Raw genomic sequence first — 19,167 nt, forward strand, 5'->3', positions numbered from 1 at the left:
TGAAAATGTGATGTTGTGTCTTTTTTTTAGTTATTTATCTCATGCACCAATGTCAGGCGTAGTGACCCATGGTTTTAGTCTTAAAAAGCTTGCTTCTCTAGCTTGAACCTGGGGTCTGGGGAAAACTGAAAATTGACAGGAGTGAAGATAGCTTCTCACAGCATCCTGCCAACGTACTTCCACATGTACTGCTGCAGTTAATACTGATTGCACAGCTCTTCAGAAACACGGAAATTCCCTTGAGGCTGACAACAAACCAGTCTAAGTGGCAATTGCGCTGTGTTTGGAAGTATTCTACAGGAACTACACCAGTCAGCTACCACAGAAATGACACAAAAATAACCAAACCTCAACAGACCTGAGCCCCAGGCTTCAATGGGTTAAAAACCCTTTGTAACTCTTGACCAGCAACAGGAGATACCAAATCTGCCTCAGTCCAGAATTGCTCTCAATTTTAGTACTTTTGCTTTGACCATATCTATCTATGGTTACTGTTTCCATTTCAACCAAGTAGAACAGAAAACATTTCACTAAAAACTACTGAAGCTTCTTAAATAGAAATACCTGCCTTCGGGTCTCAGTTATTCACATCTTTACAATGGAAAGATGTGGCTAGTTAACTGGAGGAAGATCTTGGTGAAAGAACTACATTCAACTTGGTAACAGCTGATCTTTTTATTTTGTCTTTATTCAACATTAGTTAATAGGATTCTATGGGAAGGGCTGTATCATGCCTTCAACGAACACAGGGCCTCTGTGCACACCAATAAAAGCAAGAACAGAAGGTTCCAGCATGAATTCCCTGAAAAAGTGATTCCTGAGAAAATAACTGTATGGCAGTGTATGTCAGTAACATTGAGAATAAAAGAGAAGAAATCCCACTCGAGACAGAGGTGGAACAGGTATCACACTGTCTCATACATTTTGTTGGGTGTTGGCTCTCAAACTAAAGTCTTCTTGTTACCTTGCTGGATTCCTCCAGTTGAGTGCCTCGCTTCCAGGCCTCGGAGAACATGGAGCTGACAATACTTTGGGAACGGACATGTCCAGCTGGCTGGGTGTCAGAAACTCCACTGTCAGACTGATTAGAATGATTTGATTGAGATTCTGTTTAGAAGAAAGTTAAGAAACAGTTATGTATGCTTCTGCATGCAAGAGTAAAGTCAGTGTGTTTATAATGCAACTCTGTGTGACATTTATTGGTCACACTCCTTAAATATATTATTAAAGGACATTGTTCCCACTAACTACTGCATAAGCTCTAGCTCGCATCCAGGCCATTGCTGCCTGGCAAACAAAACAGAGCAACAGATCCCTGGTATTAACCAAATCTGAAGCACCACAAAGACCACAGCATGTCAGATATGCTGCAAAGTAAAAATATATGGCAGTTGTGTAGGTTCTGAAACACTCAACAGCTCCCACACTTTGGGAATAGCCCTGTTTCATGCAAGGCATGCAGCCTGCTCTCTCCAGCACTCCTTCCCAGCACAACCTTAGACACAGACACCGGACATAAGGTGAGGACAGGCAAACTACGCCGAGGCAGCAGTCTGCTTCTGATAGCTCCATTCCTCCAGGGAAGAGAAGGAATGATGTGCATCCTGCAACTAACAAACGCGGATGATGCTCTGAGTCCACAGGATATCTTGAGCAGCAGCCACTGCCAGAGCAATCTATCCAGCCTGGCACCTGCTTTCTGTGTAGTCCCAAGCTGTCCTGGGGAAAATGACAATCTAGGCACAGGCTGGACTGTAGCTCTAGCAGAACACTCATGGCTGGTGAGCTGTGGCTCAACTCCCCACAAGAGGAATTTTATCAGAAAACCACCCAGCTTGGATGGAGAAATTGTCAGTAACTGAAAGTTTATCGCTACACCTGGCAAGCTGTTCCAGACAGTTGAAAAAACACGGTGCCTTCCCTGTTAGGCTGCATTTGCTTAGCTCACTCTCACAAGCTACTTTCTGAACCCTTCCCATGAAGTAGCTTTACTTCCTGACCTGTATCTGCGATGGAAAAAACACTTCCCCACAATAACCTGTCTTCAATAATGGAACTTGCCCCTGAGGGTTCAGAGTAACCTGTCAGAGTGTCAGTCAGCTCTGAAGAGTGAAATGAGACTATATAAACCATTCATCAATATTGAAACTGCTATGTGCTACAGAAAAACAGCCCCAGTCCTGCTGAGAGGTAAACAGCAGCGTATTACTGCTGGCACACGCAGTTTGACATGGGAACAGAAACAGTATTTTCAAAGTTTGTCTCTAAAGAGATTGTTTGGATCTTCGCCTTTGGGCAGGGACTATTTCTCGTTTTCCAATTTCAAATATTTCAGTCAACAAAAGCAGTTTAACAGCCACACACACAAGTCTCTATGCATCATTAAAACATAGATTTGATTTCTTTTTTCAGATAGGTGAAGACAGAGGCATCAGGAATTTGAAAGGAAGTTTCCTCTTCTCAGTATCAGAAAAACATTCTTTTTTGGAGCTGAACAAGAAAGCACTGTATGTTCCAAATACATACACCACTGCAAGTACAATAAAATAGGTTTTTATGCGTTTTTGTACATATATATGTTAAACATAAAGTCTGTGTTTTAGACTAAACATAGCATAAAGACTTTGGAGAAACAGTCCATTTCCTTCAATAGTCTCTCCTGAGGTGTCCTGATACCAGCGGATAGAAAAGGTAATTAAATCTTTCTATTATGAGACAGATCACATTATTACCTGGCAAACTAGATGAGCTGGAGCCTGACTTGATACTGGAGCTAGACAAGGAAGTCCAGTCATATGCCGATTCTGTTCTCTTCAGCGCTTCCTGATAGTTCATGTATAGCTGCTTCCCATACTAAGCAAAATGACAGACAAATTTAACACCTGTAGAGGCTGTGTACACTTTTCAGACTGTTGAGCTCCACCTCCGGCTTCTCTATTCCACCTTTTTTCCTCACAGAGAGAAACAACTGTCTCTTTGTTAAGGAGCTCAGGCAACATTAATTCAGTGCAAATCTAGTTTTGTTTTATTTAACCGAAGTGGCAACTCCCTTCCCCCAACCTTTTGCCTTTTTATTCGTGAATTGCTGAAAGAAAGAAAACCAGTTCACTTATGCAAGAAATGGGCCAATGAATAAACTAAGCCAACCTGGGGATCTTAGAAAATAATTGTTTTCTCAATTCCCTTCTTTTCCCGTAAGTCTTCTTTTTAAAATCTGTAAGGGAGCTGGCTAAAATCTAGCCATGATGTCAGTTAGAGAGGTGCATCAGAAACAAGGAAAAAGGGCCCAATTACTGAATTACCACAACAACAAAGTCTAACAATTTTGCTAGGGACTGAAATATGCAAGAAGATTGTGTATTCACCTTCAGAATAGTTAAACAGAGGAAAGTTAGATTTAGCGCATATTTTGCTAAGTAACTGTAAATGGTTTTAAACAGATAACGACAACAACTCATGGAAACAGTGCAGACTGCCTAGAGGAGGTTACCTTAGCAATGCGGATGCCATTGATCCATTGGTGTAGAGTTCTTACATCATCACAGCAAAGGTACTTTATATACTGGGACTTCTTCTGGATCTGAGGATGCTGCAGAAAAATTATTAATCATCATCAATATTTTAATAGCTAGGAATGCAAGTAAAGCCTTTTACCTGTTGAGATCTATACAGACAAACTTAATGCTGGAAGCTCTTCAATAGTATTTCGAGCCCACCTGAAAATGTTAGAGAGTATTTCAGGAGGTGGCAGTGGGGACCGCTTCACACAAAGATTGGCAGTGTGTCCAGTGTGCACTGATTTCAGGTTTGAAACACTAAGAAAGGGTGAATCTTTCAGTATTTTAGTGCTGTACCTTCTATCTACCAACAGTCATCTGTACCTGTAAGGGTCTTTAGAAATCTTTATACACTCGACCCAAATGCTCAGAACAGTCTCAGCTTTTAAAAACCCTTCCAAAACACAAGCAAGGGACTGCCAAAGAGTAGAGCTGTCTCCTTTTACTGCTCTATGGATTAACTCACCACCTGAGGGAGACAACTAATATTTCGCCTTCCTCTCACATTAAAACAAATTGGAGGAAAACACACACACTGGTCTTTGCTTTTGTATGTCTCAAGTGAAACACTACACAAATGACACACTGTTAAGCACAATTCCATTTTCAGCTTTTATAGCCTGCAAGGTACCCACCCTACTGACACCGGGCTATCATCTAAAATACTTGCTGCTCCCACATGCATGTATAAAAAAGAAAAGGTGCTGTATTTATGAATTCAGCAGTCAAGAAAGAAATGTCTATTTTTCAAAAATCAGACACTGGAAATCATTCTGGATGGATTATTCAGTTGTTTCCTGCCCATGCTGTAGAAGTTACATGTCTCACAACTGTCAGGGCAACTTTGAATACTCAAGTTCTTATCATTTCCTCTGTTAGCTTACAGTTCAGTGACACAGAGTTTTGCTAGGTGACCACAGGTATTAACGTTTTACTGCAGACTACCTGAAACACATATCAAAGAACGTTTAGTGTCTTTTCAGAATATTTTCTCCTGTTGTCTTCCAAACATAATTATTTCAAAATGAACACAAACATGTTTATCTCCATAAACAGAATATATATAACTAACTTCATTATGATATCAGATAACTGTTTTCATCTTTCACTACCAGCCTCTTTCACATACATGTTGTATAACAAAGAAGAGTTCTATAGAAGCACACAAAAAATAATTTGCTAACAAGCCATCTTTTTCCTGGACTTGTTAAAAAATTTGGCTACACAGAAGTAAAAGAACCTCTCAGAAATCTAACATTTAGGACCAAGGAGCTAATATTACATACTAGCATACAAACATCATATTTAACAATAGCACAGCACCTGTCTTTCAAGATAAACAAAGGAAGCAAGCATGTAAAGACAAATCCATTCTGGACTTTAGTGACAATCGGCCTTTGAGTTTGTATTTGCCATTCACCTCTCCAAAAACATGTTCACGCTTTGGAGATCTTTCCCAGCTTTGTGAATCTTTGTGGTGGAAAACTCAGTTTCTATTTAAAAAAATACTGTATGGTTTCAATACACTGGTAGTAATAAAAACGACTAATGTAACATTTTAAGAACTGAGGAAGGCAGAACTCAATCCTGCTCAATATCATAATTTGGTGATTCATCAGTTCCACAATGAAAACACAGCTTCACTTTGTCCAAGTTACCTGACTAACTCTTGTGGTGGTGCAGTCCCCTCTCCCCCACCACCTGGCAATCCCAGAACCAGCCAGCATTGTATTCTTGCTTGCACTGCAAGAGCAGTTAGCTGGTGTGACTGGCCACTTTTCTTGCCTTTGAACGCGAGCACTGAGTTGGGATGATCAGGACTCCCTGACTGTACCTGACACCTCTGCTACCTGTTTGGTAAAGGACAGAACGACATGGTCTGAGGAACACCAAAATTACCCTATTGTCGGCACGAATTGCTTCACATGGCCAGGATGGAAACTTACCGACCAAAGTCAATCATCTTGAGACCCTATAAGCAGCGGTACCAAGGAAAGCCCTTTGAGCTCTCCTGGAGCATGGCAGGCTGTGCCCAGTACCCTCTCTCTGGGTGGGATGTCTCTCAGAGCACTTTGAACTTCAAGGTTACCTGGCCTGAACTACAGGGATCCCTCACTCCTTGAGGCTCGACCTTCGCCCATTGAGAAAATCATCTGAAGTGAGTATTTCACTGAACTCGAGGGGCATTTTAACAGGTACCCGTAGCTATGCATATTGTCTCTGTGCGTGTGTGTGTAATTCAAAGCATGATATCCCACTACTGTGACTGCAGTAGTGAATTCTTCTTAATAACTCTGCAGATACTAAATTAACCAGTGATTTATTGCTGCTAAATTTCTGTGATTTTCTCTCTCTAACTGCAAACACACCTTGAATTGCTACTAGATATACCGTTTAGACAGAAAGTGTTGTGGGCTGAGGCTGAGTCTGGATCTAGCTGCACCTAGGCTCCTCTCTGAGAAGGAGTTTAGAAAGCAAGTGGGTCTGTTCTGAACCTTGTGACTCAACGGGGGGGGGGTGTGTGTGTGTGTCTCCCTTACATCTTTCTTCAATCTCTGTATAAATCATTCTATCGCAATCCTACTTCGATTTTGTATTCCATTCATTTGATAAGCAATAGAGTGAACCTTGCCAACGAACTCTGTAAAATCACATTTTAGAAATTTTTGGTAAAATCTTTTCTTCCACATACCTTTGACGGTGATTCTTGAAGCGATCTAACCACCCATCTGCAACAACTCTACCCCATTAATTTACTTAAATAAGCCAATAAGGGACAATTTAGACACATTAAAATTTGACTTTAACATTTTCATGTCTTCATTTGTGCTCAGAATGGCAATACTTTAAAAAAACAAATCTACTTAGAAAAGACTTAGTCGGGTTTACTCTGTGTGGTCAACAAGGCTGAAAAAATAATTCACTCCTGTCCAAATGATGTGCACAGAAAGTGACTTGTAAGCAGAAGAAATCAATTTACTTCAAAGAATTTATAAATACCTACAAACACTGACATTTTTGCTTCTAATTGCATTCAATTAACTGCATCAATAACCTATAAGAACATGGAAAGTATTTCCACTTTCAGCTGTATGCTTTCTCCCTTAACATCATGTTCCATATTTGATATTCAGTGTCTGCCTCTCCGTGGGCCTATTTGCATGTTGCCCTGTCTACTGGAAGATGAAATCATTTTTTTCACACAGTGGATAGGCAGCCACCCACTCCAGCTACATAAAACATTCTAACATACTGACATATGCAACACCACATGAGCTACAAATCCGGCAAGGTAAGAGGTCAAAGGAAAACTGTAAGTGCAACTATAACCATCTCTTGCAACCTGCACCATTTTCAAATCTGCAAAGACACTTTCTACGAACATACTGTGAAAACATGTTTTAAAATAGCTTTGTAGCTAGCTATCTTGCAGGAACCTACACCATTTTGAACACTGCGTGGGAGTCAAGAGAGACTGGGAGATGAGTTAATGCAATTTAAAATAATTTGAAGTACTCAAGTTACTAGCCTCACAGTTTAAGGTCAGGTCACTGCTTTCATAACATTTTTTCTACTTGTTCTTTCTACCTGTCCTTTATACTCAGAAGTTTCTTCCTTTACAGAATGCCCTTTCCCACAGGTTGGGCAATATGGGTAGACATGATTTCCTAATACCAATTTCTGCACAACTCCTACACTCTGAGAAGATGACAGCTCCCTGAAGTTAGCGTTTTAAGGAGTATTATCTCACTGAACCTGGATTGTTGTAAGGTACAGAGTTGCCAAGGGGTAAAAAGGGTCTAGTGTTATGTTTTAGAGTATGATGAACAATTAAATAGACTGGGACTCAGCAGTCTGGAAGTAAGACAATTCAAGGCATTATGAAAGCATTTACAAAGTCATGAGGAGCCTGGAGAACAGGCAACAACCGTTCACTAACTGTTCACTTCCTATACAAGAACTAGGGGGAAACAAAACGGAAAGCAACTGATGGCTCAGAACAAGTAAAAGAGCATACAAGGTGCACCTAACTGCTGCAGCATTCTAAAAGTTTCATGGAATCCCAAAAGAGACAGAGCATATTCAGAGTAAGAATGCACCTAGGGCTACTGAACAGCCAAGATTCACTCTCTGGCTCCCTAAATTTCTAAAGGCTGAAAAAGTACTCTCTGGAAGTACCTCCGCAAGACTGCCCTGGACTCTAATTTTCCCCCTAAGCACCTTATGAAGAAAGGCCACTGTCAGAGAAACCGAGAGTGCTAGATGAATCCAGTAAAGCCATTTTTCTGCCGCTCTCTATGATCTTTTTTCCTCCCCCATCGTAAAAATCCAGAGATCTTCTCTCAAGAGGAGAAAATCTGTCAGCTTCATGAGGAAGAAAGTGATTCATAGCCATTTCTTCCCTCTGCACTAGTCCCCGCATGGCATTTTCTCATTTTTTTACTGTATTTCTGTCAAAAAGGCTCATTGCAACAACTGTGCAGAAAACGTAGTTAAAAATAGCTATGTCATTGCCACTGTAACTTACAGCTATTTAGATTTCTCATGTGCAGAATTAAAATAATTCAGAAATTCGCCCTGAAAACTGACAGGCAGAGTTTTTCAACTGTTATATTAGTATAGGAAGTGTATTCTAAATTATAATCTCTCCCAAGATTAATATTGTGTTAATCAGCTCTTGCTCACAATTAGGAAGTGTAGTTATTGTAAGGGACTAAGATTAGTGTGGAAATGTTTCAAGCTCTTTAATCATACTTTTCAGCATGAGAATTTTTAAAACAACAAAGAACTTACCTTTAGCACTAAACAATAGTCTGTGGGTGCTTTGTACTTGTTCCGATAGTCCTGTCCATAGTAAACATTGACATGATCTAGCTGTAGAAAGCACACGAGATCCCGCGAGACCTATTAAATACAAAAATAATAATTTACAAAGTATTTTTTTAAGAAAACCACATGCACTGACAAAAATCAGTCTAGTGTTAAGATACAATACTAATATAAGGTCTAGTTAAAGTCTAGCATTAGTCTCAATCTGATTCGAAAACTACCAATACAAGAAGGAGATACAGCCATGCATCAACTCTTGCATCAGATGTTCATTTTTAACCGGCATATCCTTTTCCAAATCCAGTCTGGTTTTTTGTGTTTTCTCTGCATTTTGCCTTTTGACAACATTTTACACTGAACTACTAAAGTTTATTCAGAGCTGGTATCAGAAGAAAGTAAGTAAGATTGGTTGACCGGGAACTTTTTAACAGCTACTGGTTACATTTCACCCTGGTAATAATTATAAGGTGTCCAAATTCCAGTGTGACTGTGAGTATAATTCTAATAATGTTTGGCAGTGGTTGTAGAGCACAGAATTTCATCAGGCTATCTTGCACATAGGTTGTTTTAACAAAGCAAAAGGCTGTGGGAAGAACATCTGAGATGTCTTCAACTCTAACAAGAGCTGATGTGCTGACAGAGACTTCTCTTCATTGCCAGCTGTGTGGGAAGTGGACTTTCTGTACTGGGGATCACTTCATGCTGTCAAGACTGATTGATTCACAGACAACTTGAACTCACAGTAGTTCAGCCTTGAAGTTATAATGCATTTGTATCAGCTTTCTATTTACTTTTCCTTATTGATATACACAGAACAGCAGCAAGTGACACTAAAGAAATGGTATTATATTTACCAGTTTCAAGAAACACAGCACAAATTGGTCCAAAAAGAATCTCATTTATATGAACTAACTAAACCAAATAAAATTATGCAGACTGATTGTGGAGTTGATCTGATGTTTTATGATTAGCATTTGCAGTGAAATTTGGTCCTTCATCTGAATTCTGCTTAAGAAGAGACAGCCTCTTAACTCCACCATTTTTCCATTTTTCCTCAAGTGTTTCTGAACATGTAACCCTGAGCTCACTCAAAAAAGCAAACCCTTGTCTTCTTGTATATTTGAAATTGAGGTTACACTCTTCACATCAAGTGCTACCACAGTAATTTACACGATATTTCCATGATCAAGCTGCACTTTTAATTAAGGGATGTGGCACTACGCAAGCCAAAGCCAAGCCAAAAATTGAGGCTGACTCTTGTGCACACAATTTACCAGCAATAAACAGTTCAGGGAAATTGCTTTAAAATAGCATACCTTTGCCTTCCCTTTAGGGACATAGTAGATTCCAGAAGCTCGAAGAAGAAAGTAACGTTTCTTCCAAGACTTCTTACCATCCTCTTTGAGCCACAAAACTCCCTCAATCTCTGGCACAGTTACAGAACTTCCACAGAAACATTCCTGCCAATGAACACAGTGGTTTGGGAAGAGAGAAAGAGACAGAACATACAGCATGCAGTGGTTTGTTTTTAACAACCGAAAATCTGAAATTCTTTATCTAAGGAACACACACGTAACAGGGACAGCTCTTTTTTTCATGCAGTGATACAAATTAGAGATTAGCTGTAGAAGCTGTAAGGTAATTCAGACACATATAATAGTGGAGCTTAGGATTTTCTCAGTGCAAGACCGACAACAAAAATATTAGCAGCTACTGTAAAGATTTTCTAGCCACTGCTTATCAGTAATAGATCCTCCAATGGCTTTACTGGCTTTAAAGTCACGAGGTCACCTCATAGATATAGCCTCGTAAGTCTAAGTATACACAAAACCTAATTACATATCCATCAGATACTGCTATAATTCATTCCATGAGTACTTTGTTGCTACTAACTGCCAACACTACAACTTCTGTTAAGGTTCTATTTATAAAGAGCTAACAGAGGAAAACAAATGCTTTAAATACACTCTAGATTAATATGCAGTATAGAGATTTATGAGTCATCCTAGAAGACAGAAAGACTTAGATAGAATTACAATCCTCTGCATGTCATGGCTTCAAGCATCTTTTTGATCCACAGTAGTCACACAACCACTTATTAAAACTCATATTAATAATATACTAAGAGCATGCACATGCTACTTCTAAGTTAAATTGTACTAAGTATAACTCAAAATTAAATACCCAAAATATTTACTTCTGTGTAAGTACCAAAATCATAATCATTATTCTGGAAATCAAGCAGAAGCTATGACACTTCAGCATGGGTATGTCTCTATAAAAATGTCACAAAACCATTCAGTTTTCAGCTTATGGAGGCTGTGTTTACTGTTTGCTTTATTTGCTCCACACATTTTTTTTGTTGTCCTTAGTTCTCTAAACTATTTAATGTGTTTGATACTAATTGACTTCCTTTTCTGTCACCCACCTTTTAATATTTGGTTGCTTGTTTTAAAATGCAATTGAAGCAATTTTTAACTACTTTGCTTACAAACAAAATTTAAGATACTAACATCAACCAGTCACTGAACAAATGCTATAGAATTTTGTAGAGAATAACAACTTGGCGATTACTAGTAAAAAAAATCTCTACCACCCCAGGTCAAAAAAACAAGAGACAGTTCCGCAAATTTCAACTGTTCTTAGCCATAGTTATAGGTAACCTCGTTTTGATTATCACTGTGTATGGTATTTTAGTTATTAAACAAAATAAAGACACATTTTTATTACCTGATTGTATCTGAAACAGGCTAACACTAAAGTAGCCATTTATCTCGAATGTAACACATTCCATTCACAGTTGTTCCAGAATTACATTCAGCTCCACCCATCAATTTCAATCACTACAACCTTTTAGAGTTTAGCTTCATGCTCTGAAATGACCACTATGCCCTTTTTGTTTTGGCAGTCTTACCTCTAGCAGCACCTCTTTATTTCTGTCTGCCATCTCAGAGGTTTCTTTCTTCCCCAGAAGATAGTTCTGTAACAAGAGAAAGCTTAATATTTCTACAGGCGTCCTAGAATCAAGCCAAATAACATTTCACATTTACATTTCTGTAGCAGTAAGAAAAACCCCAGCTATTATCTAAGGACAACACATTAATTAAACAGAACTTTGTAGTCTAACTGAAACTATTTGTCAGACTGCTAAATAATATATGGAACTAAGTTCTAACCACCTTTTCCAGAAATATCAATCAGTCCATACGCTCATCTTAAGTAACTGCCTCATAACAACATTGTCCCGGCTTTCCACAAAACAAACAGCTGCCTGGTACAATGCATCCATAAATAAAAATACTATGAACTTGAAAATCCCACAATAAAGATATTTTAAAAACTCAGAGATCTTTAAACTTGTTACATACTGCCATTATTTACGTGTTCAAAGAAGCACACACAGAAGCAATGTACTTCTTTCCACCTTGCCCTGACAGTTTTGCTGAATAAAAGTATCTTTGTTTCATGAGGAATTACTACTCCTTCTCTTCTTAAAAGGAGTCTAACCATACACAGGTACTGTATCTTATTAAACAAGAAGTCTTGTACTGTTCTTCAGCTTGGAAAGGACTTGGACAATGAAAATCTTCCTCCTCTTAAGCCCTAGCTCTTGTACTGGAAAAAATTCACAAAGTTTAGACAGTCCAATATTTTAAACCAAGGACAAATACTGGTTTTATGCTGCTACCTCCTTTTTGTTGACTGTGCCTACTGTACGTACTGATAGTAAACGTATCAATTACATGCTTTTAAAAAGAACTTCAGAGTTTTGCTGCAAAGCACTTGAATAAGACCTGGTTTTCAGTTTTCAAAAATCAAGTACACTGATGGTGTCCCAAAGAATGAGCATGCAAAACTGATACTCAGTTTAAAACCAAGAACATACCACATAGATGCCATACAGATATAATCTATGATCCTAAAAGGGAGATCAAGTGGTAATATATCCAGGTTTTTTTCAATTCAAATTCTTCAAAGAGCCATCTTCTGCTTTTCTTTTGTTTTTTCCCTCCACTCTCTTACAGTACTGAAGTGAACATCAAATCCATAGCTGCCATTTGAGAGATGAGAGGCCTCTGAAGCCATCTGAGAGAAGAGGGGCCTTTGGTTTCCTCGCCAGGGAACATGAAACCCAGGTGAACAGAGGCAGGTCCCTGCTCCCACAGAGAGGGACTTATGCTCTATTCTCTTCACCTGCCATTTGACCATGGAGTAGCTATTCTCTCTGATTTTCTCACCCCCTTCTTGCCAGGAACATAAGAATGCACAATGGAGTGGCAATACCTGTCAGCAACTTTCTTGCATATCTACATATTTGAACAGCACTAAGTATTGGTGTAAATATCATGAAACTGTTTGCCTTGATCTCCATTAAAATTATCCACAAACATGTTAGCAAACAGATTGCTTCAGATCATGGTTTTCTGCTAGGGACTTCATTTTGCGCCAACCACAATGTGGATGTACACAGTGCCGAAATGTAAAGTTGCCTATCATTTCAATACATACACAACTATCAAAATAAACGTATAGAAATGAATGCTATCAAAAAAAGTAGGAAACTGCAATCAGGCGTGCATGTGTACACACACACATGCATTCAACATGAACCTCAGGCTTACCTGGGGATTCTTGAAAAGTGCGTATTTCTCTATACGTTCCACAAACATCAGCTTGTTTTGACTATCTCTTGTCCAGTTCAGAAGATTTTCAACTAAATTTTCATGATCCTCAAAGATCCTTTCTGCAGCAACAACAAGACAGCAAATACATTTGAATTTGTCATAATTTGTGACAAAAAGTACTCTGTAATCATATCTGGGAGATAAGGCATATATGGACAGAAAACAGAGTTCAAGGTCTACTAAAATGGGCAAGAAGCTTACACTAAGAAACTGCAAGAACTTAGTCAACTTTCAGACGTGCCTGGTTTAATTTCACTCATACACTCACCCAACACTCTCACTTCTGTCTCTTCAGGCCTATAGTTCCACCAACAGATGAAGTGCTTTGGTTTTTTTTTACCTGACAAAGTCTGCCATCCCAAATGAACACAGCAGACTCAAATGACGACATTTTAAATGTTATGTGTACAAATAAAAAGGTTATCACATTTATACGTACTCTGGCCCACACAATCCCTGGAGGCATTTGTTAGGCATTTTTTTCAGCACAAAATTTGTTTCTACATCCCTGATCGCGACCTCACTCATAAAGTATCAGAAAAAGTAATAGACAATGATCAGCAGGAAAACAAAATGCTTCTGAAATGAAGAACACCCATGGTTAGGGGGGGTGTGGTAGAAGAAATCTGAAAACTGATACTGTCTATTTCTTACAATAAATGATGTATCAGCAATGGCTTCTGAGAACTCTGAGCTTTGACCCTCTGTTGAAACAGCTATCACTAGTACAAGATATTGAACACAGGCAAAAGAGAAGAGAGGAAGAAAAAAGAGGAAAATTTACTGAAATGGTAGAGAAATCTCTGAAAACCCTTATTCTAAAATAAATAAGGAAGAATATATCTTTGGGAAACCACTAGATCAACTTCCTCCTCCTTCCCAAGACACTGAAGTAGAATCTTGCTTTCTGCAATTTGTTCCCTCTTCACGTAGGCCACACAGTGGCATTTCAGCAAATTATTTATTTCAGAATCCTTTGGGATTTGCTTGACCTTTCAATTGCGTCTGAAAGCAGAACATATTTTTTCCCACAAAATCAACTACACCCCATTTTTACAGAGGGTATATGGCACTGATCACATCCAGAGCTTGGAACTATCACTAATGAAGACTGAGATGACAGATGACATCTCAACATATTTGGTAATTAAGAATACTAAGCAGAATGAATGCTACAAAATGTCATCTGCAGGGAATGAACTTAGGTTTGAGATGACAACACAACATTAGTGAGGTCTTGGTGAGATCTTTCTAAGAAGCTTTCAAGTTGCAACTCATGACTTCCATCAAGCTCTATCAGCAACACAGCAATACTGTCTTCCAAGAAAGTAAAAAAGGTGTCGCCTAGCAGAAGAATAAAACAAAAAAACTTCAGAGGACTGTGATACAAAAGCTTAAGTCTCACTGCAGCCTCACTAGTGAAACGGCATAGCTTTCAAAACAGATCAACTGCTGTTACACGAAGAACAGTAACTGAACTCAAACATGAAACAACTTACCGAGTATAATGTACCTATAGTATGTAAAACTGCGCATAGTGCAATGTTCCTATTATTAAACATACTTTCTAAAATTAAAACATTGTAACTCAGATAATTCCTAGACATACTCTGCTCTAACTAAAAAAATGAAAATAACCTTTGTCCCAAGCAAAAGAAATCTTCCAGAGTTATTTCTGTTACAAACTTGCAGGGTAAAAATGGGCAAAGCATTTCATTCTGCATTCTGGAAATAACGTCACTGGGTTCTTCTGGAAGTACATATAAAGCTTCTGGTTAAATCATTAGATAGCAACAGGTGGTCTTCTACTTCAAGTACATGGACCTAAAACAGACTCCTCAAAGAATAGCTAACCACACACATCTGAAGCAGACCACATAAAATGCAACGACAGACTGGAACTCCACAGGCCTCATGCCTTTCTCCGCAGTTTGTCAGCTGAAAGCTTTTACTGCATTTTATTGAACTGTGCAATTAATGAGCAATGAACTGACAAGACAACATGGTAAAATACACTGTGAAGGTAAACAGGCGTTCTGTGTTTCGCTAAAGGAAAATATTATAATAAAGGAGTTCCCTTCTCTTTCATAGGCATTGCCAAAAAAATGTTTCAAAAGATGAGCCACTGTCAAAATAACACAATACAATACACAATAGTACATGTGGCGAGGGCTTTGTTGTAGTATTTTTTCATTTGTTTTTCAAGTTCCAGTATAAAATCTATGAACCAAACAGGCTGCATTTTGGATACTCTTTAAAAGATAAAAAAAAACCTGAAATCTATGAAAAACTACCTAACGGTTGCCCTGCCAAGGACCAAGGAAAGCCAAACTAAAAAATGAAAGAGGAAACTGAATTCTACCCTCTTGCATCTCTCTTAGGTTTATTATGTTGTAGCCTGAATTTGAAATTCTGTAATCATAACAGATGTTGTTCTATAGCTTGAAACTCTTTCAATTCCGCAGTTAAATTCTGTCATTCATATACTTCATGTCATGCATATACTTGCAGAACACCCAACAGAGATTAAGTAACCGTGGTTCCATTTCAAAATAATCTTAATTCAGCCACACTGCTAAATTTAGCTAAACAGAAGTTTATCTTTCTGTCTGCAGTTTAGCCCTTTGTTTCTAACAGAATTTGAAAATATTTTTTCCAGTATTTTTTTGCTTTATTCTTTCCAGGCTGCACAGTGAATAGAAGTGTCTTATGAAAGCAGATCTAGGATGGGGAAGATGTCTGATTCAGCTTTGAGTCCAGGATCCTGCTACCTACACATTCAAAGATTTTTCGGTGACAGAAACATACGACGACTGCAGAACTAGTAAGGTTATTTATTCATACTGTTCTCATGCGTAAAATGTTACAGAATTACACCTCTGCTTTTTATATACCTAATATGGATTTACAAAGAATTTGTACAAATTCATTCTGGTTTCAAAATTGGGCAACTTTAAATTTATTAAAATTTTAAGGTTTTGAGCCTAGTAAGATGATGGTTTTCATATGAAAAGTAGAATATTCAAAGGATACCTCACCCTACAACAGCTTTTTCTGTTTAACAATAAGCAAAGTTAATATGCTATATTGCCTGAAATAGAAAAGGTTTCACCAAAAGAGAGAAGAAATATTAATTTGCATTTTAATTTCAAATCTAATTTGAAATTTAATTAGAAGATATTTGGGTTCATTTCTGGGCTTCTCTTTAGTTAGCAGGTAAGGTGCTTAACAGCTCTCTGATGCAATTCTTCTCTGATAACAGAGATTAATAATATTGTTTTTCTATAATTTTTCCCCTTCTTTTCCATTCAGATGCTATACGCTTCGGCTAAATGAACAACTTACACTGTGGAATGCGCAATGCAGCGCAAAGGAGCTTTAACTGCCCTTAGAGCCATATTGCCAATTGCATTAAAATATTTAACAGAAAAAGAAATGTAGACAACTTTTTGTAATAAGAGCTATTAGGGTCAGCACAAAATACTATTTACAAAGAGGAAAATGGACAGTAAGTTTTTTATCCCTTACCTCTTTCTTCTGTGAGGAACACTCAAAACTAATACGCTCAGTGACTAGACATGAGTAAAATTCCTATATCACATCTTAGAATTTAGACATGCTTTTAATACGAAAGAAGAAAACATTTCCGGATCATTCTGAAACAATATCATTCATGAGCTTTACTACTTTAACGAACATTTACTACATGAATGAATGGGATGATGAACATTACACAAACAAGAATTTACATCATTCGGATGACATAGATATAGACAAGTATTACATCAACAGATAAGAATTATAAATGTTTACAATTATTACTTACCCATTTGCAATTCAGAGATGGTTTCCACCAATGACCAGTCTAAACTGTAACCGCAATGCGATTTGTCCATCAGATTGTCTAACACCTGTCTCACTGTCTGCCTCTCATCCACCATCATTGTTTTTGAGCTGTCATCAGACATATGGACTCTGATCACCAACTATGATGCAGAAAATCAGGGAAACAAGAAGGATTAAATTTCCCACATTTCAAATAAAAACATGTTTTCTAAGGTCTTGTTTCTTCTTCTAAGATCTTGTTAAAATAGCATAAAACAGTAAGTTCATTCAAAACACTCCCTAAAAATGTAAAGTCATAAATCATCGTTAGATATCTGTATCGCGGGCACTTCACAAGATACTGTTCTTCTTCCGTATAAGAGAGCAAATATAAAGGTCTTCCCAATACAATGACAATGTGCTTTAGTTGTGTGTTAAGGAGAAAAAAAATCCCTCCTGCCCAAGTGTCCTGTTCTGATTAATAAAGTGTCTTCATCACAATTTTTCTCACATACTCAGGTGGAACAAACACAGACATAGAGTTCTGCACAACCTTTATACAGAGTCAGAATTTTTCAGATTTGTAATTCAAGCTTTCTGCCTGCTTCCTCCCTATTTTCTGAAAATGTTGATTATGCAAACAATATACCTATACTAAATCTTCTTTTTCTGGAGAGTACGAAGCATTATTGTGAAAGAAATCTGCTTTTAAAACACAATGGCTTTTCATAGGCACTTTAAAGAAGTCACTGTCCAGACAGAAAAATGCAGCCATTTTTTTAACCAACAAAAAACCTGAAGACAACAGATTGTTCTTGCCAATCATCATGCTTCTTTTTTTACACCTTGTTCAGCTGGAAAAGTTAAAACGTACTAGCTGTAATACACTGGTTGGATTGTTAATTCCCATCTTCCAGCCAGGACAGTTTTTCAGCTTTTGATATATAAACACTGAATGTGAAAAAGGCAATTTAAGCTACTGAAAAACTCCAAACATAAAACAAGAATGCTAAATTTCGAGGGAACAATTTATATTCTTTGATAGTGCACCGAGTAATGTCAGTAGACTTTCTCCACTTGGTAACCCCTGTCTGTAGTCTGGAATACTTGTATTCCATTTATCACTGGAAAATCCTATTACGCATAATGAGAAGGGGTCTGTAAAGAAAACAGACCCACATTTTGAATGTGTGACTGCTTAATACACAATCTCAGGAGAACACTGTAGTGTTCCTATTTTATTTAGGTCAACTTACGGGTAGTAGACACAAACGAGAAGAATTTCACTTGCATTTTCCAGCTAAATAAGTACAAAATAAAGATCTTATAAACCAGTATAAATAACTTACCTTTTTCACTTGTGCCTCTTTAATCTTCTCTAATGCAACTCTAATCTTCTCAGCTTTGAGTTTAGCAGCCTGTTCTTCCTAGGGGGACACAACACATAGAATTCCAGTGAACACAAACTTGAGTCTGGTTTTAGCTGGTTTAATTTTGAGACTACCACACTTCAAAACATGAACTGAAATGCTGATTGACCCACCTATAAATCCTCAATTATTTCTTAGTGATGACGAAGACCACTACTTTTTAAGACGAAAAGCATTACTATATATATATATAACGTTCAGAGATACAATTGCCATTATCTCCAAAAGAACATACTGGAGGTATGTATTTTGTACAGACACACCTGGCATTTCTCTCTTCTTCCATCTTGTAAGTAGTCTTGTGCATTGCTACCAAATTTTTTAGCATATCATGTATTTACAGTAATAGATTTGGACAATACATATTCAAGAGTGTACAGTTGAGTACACCCAACACATTCTTGGTTGACCAACATAAAACATAAATAGCACACTGAGAAGTATCAGAATTTAACAGCACACAGCAAGTATGGAAAACAAATCCTACAAATAGGATGCCACACTATGTGCATTGGTTTGGAAGATTTTAAACTATTAAATCCGTTTGCAATAAGTCAGTAGCTTGAACACACGCTTTATCTGATCCAGGCTGTATTTCTCCTTGCTTTATGTATTTTAAGACACATAAAGGAAACAAGCAATATTTTCTTTGATGCTCTTCTAAGTAATCTATTTTTGTTGCAACTGGAAGTGCATTAAAAATGCAGATAATTTAAATATATCTGCTGATGATGAAGAAAACTGTATACTGTAAGACTAGCAATACTGTTTTTTCATTTCCAGAGATTATTAATATTTCTGTTGAAAGTGGATTTCAAATATGCAGCTAAACAAGCAACC

At 37.7% G+C, this 19,167-nt stretch overlaps 1 protein-coding gene across 7 annotated transcripts in view; it reads right to left on the bottom strand.

The window, feature by feature from the left end:
• Positions 1-19,167, bottom strand: part of RAPH1 (Ras association (RalGDS/AF-6) and pleckstrin homology domains 1) — a 107,354-nt gene that overhangs the window by 12,056 nt on the left and 76,131 nt on the right. For all 7 annotated transcript variants that reach the window (XM_075429645.1, XM_075429646.1, XM_075429644.1 and 4 more), the window contains 9 exons: positions 18,247-18,324; positions 16,899-17,058; positions 13,010-13,131; positions 11,302-11,367; positions 9,704-9,847; positions 8,352-8,462; positions 3,491-3,589; positions 2,733-2,853; positions 965-1,107 (listed from right to left, as the gene is read on the bottom strand). In XM_075429645.1, the coding sequence (XP_075285760.1) occupies positions 965-1,107; positions 2,733-2,853; positions 3,491-3,589; positions 8,352-8,462; positions 9,704-9,847; positions 11,302-11,367; positions 13,010-13,131; positions 16,899-17,058; positions 18,247-18,324 (1,044 nt within the window). The remainder of the gene's footprint in view (positions 1-964; positions 1,108-2,732; positions 2,854-3,490; positions 3,590-8,351; positions 8,463-9,703; positions 9,848-11,301; positions 11,368-13,009; positions 13,132-16,898; positions 17,059-18,246; positions 18,325-19,167) is intronic.

This window comes from Opisthocomus hoazin, chromosome 9 (genome assembly GCF_030867145.1).
Source record: "Opisthocomus hoazin isolate bOpiHoa1 chromosome 9, bOpiHoa1.hap1, whole genome shotgun sequence".
Lineage (NCBI taxonomy): Eukaryota > Metazoa > Chordata > Aves > Opisthocomiformes > Opisthocomidae > Opisthocomus > Opisthocomus hoazin.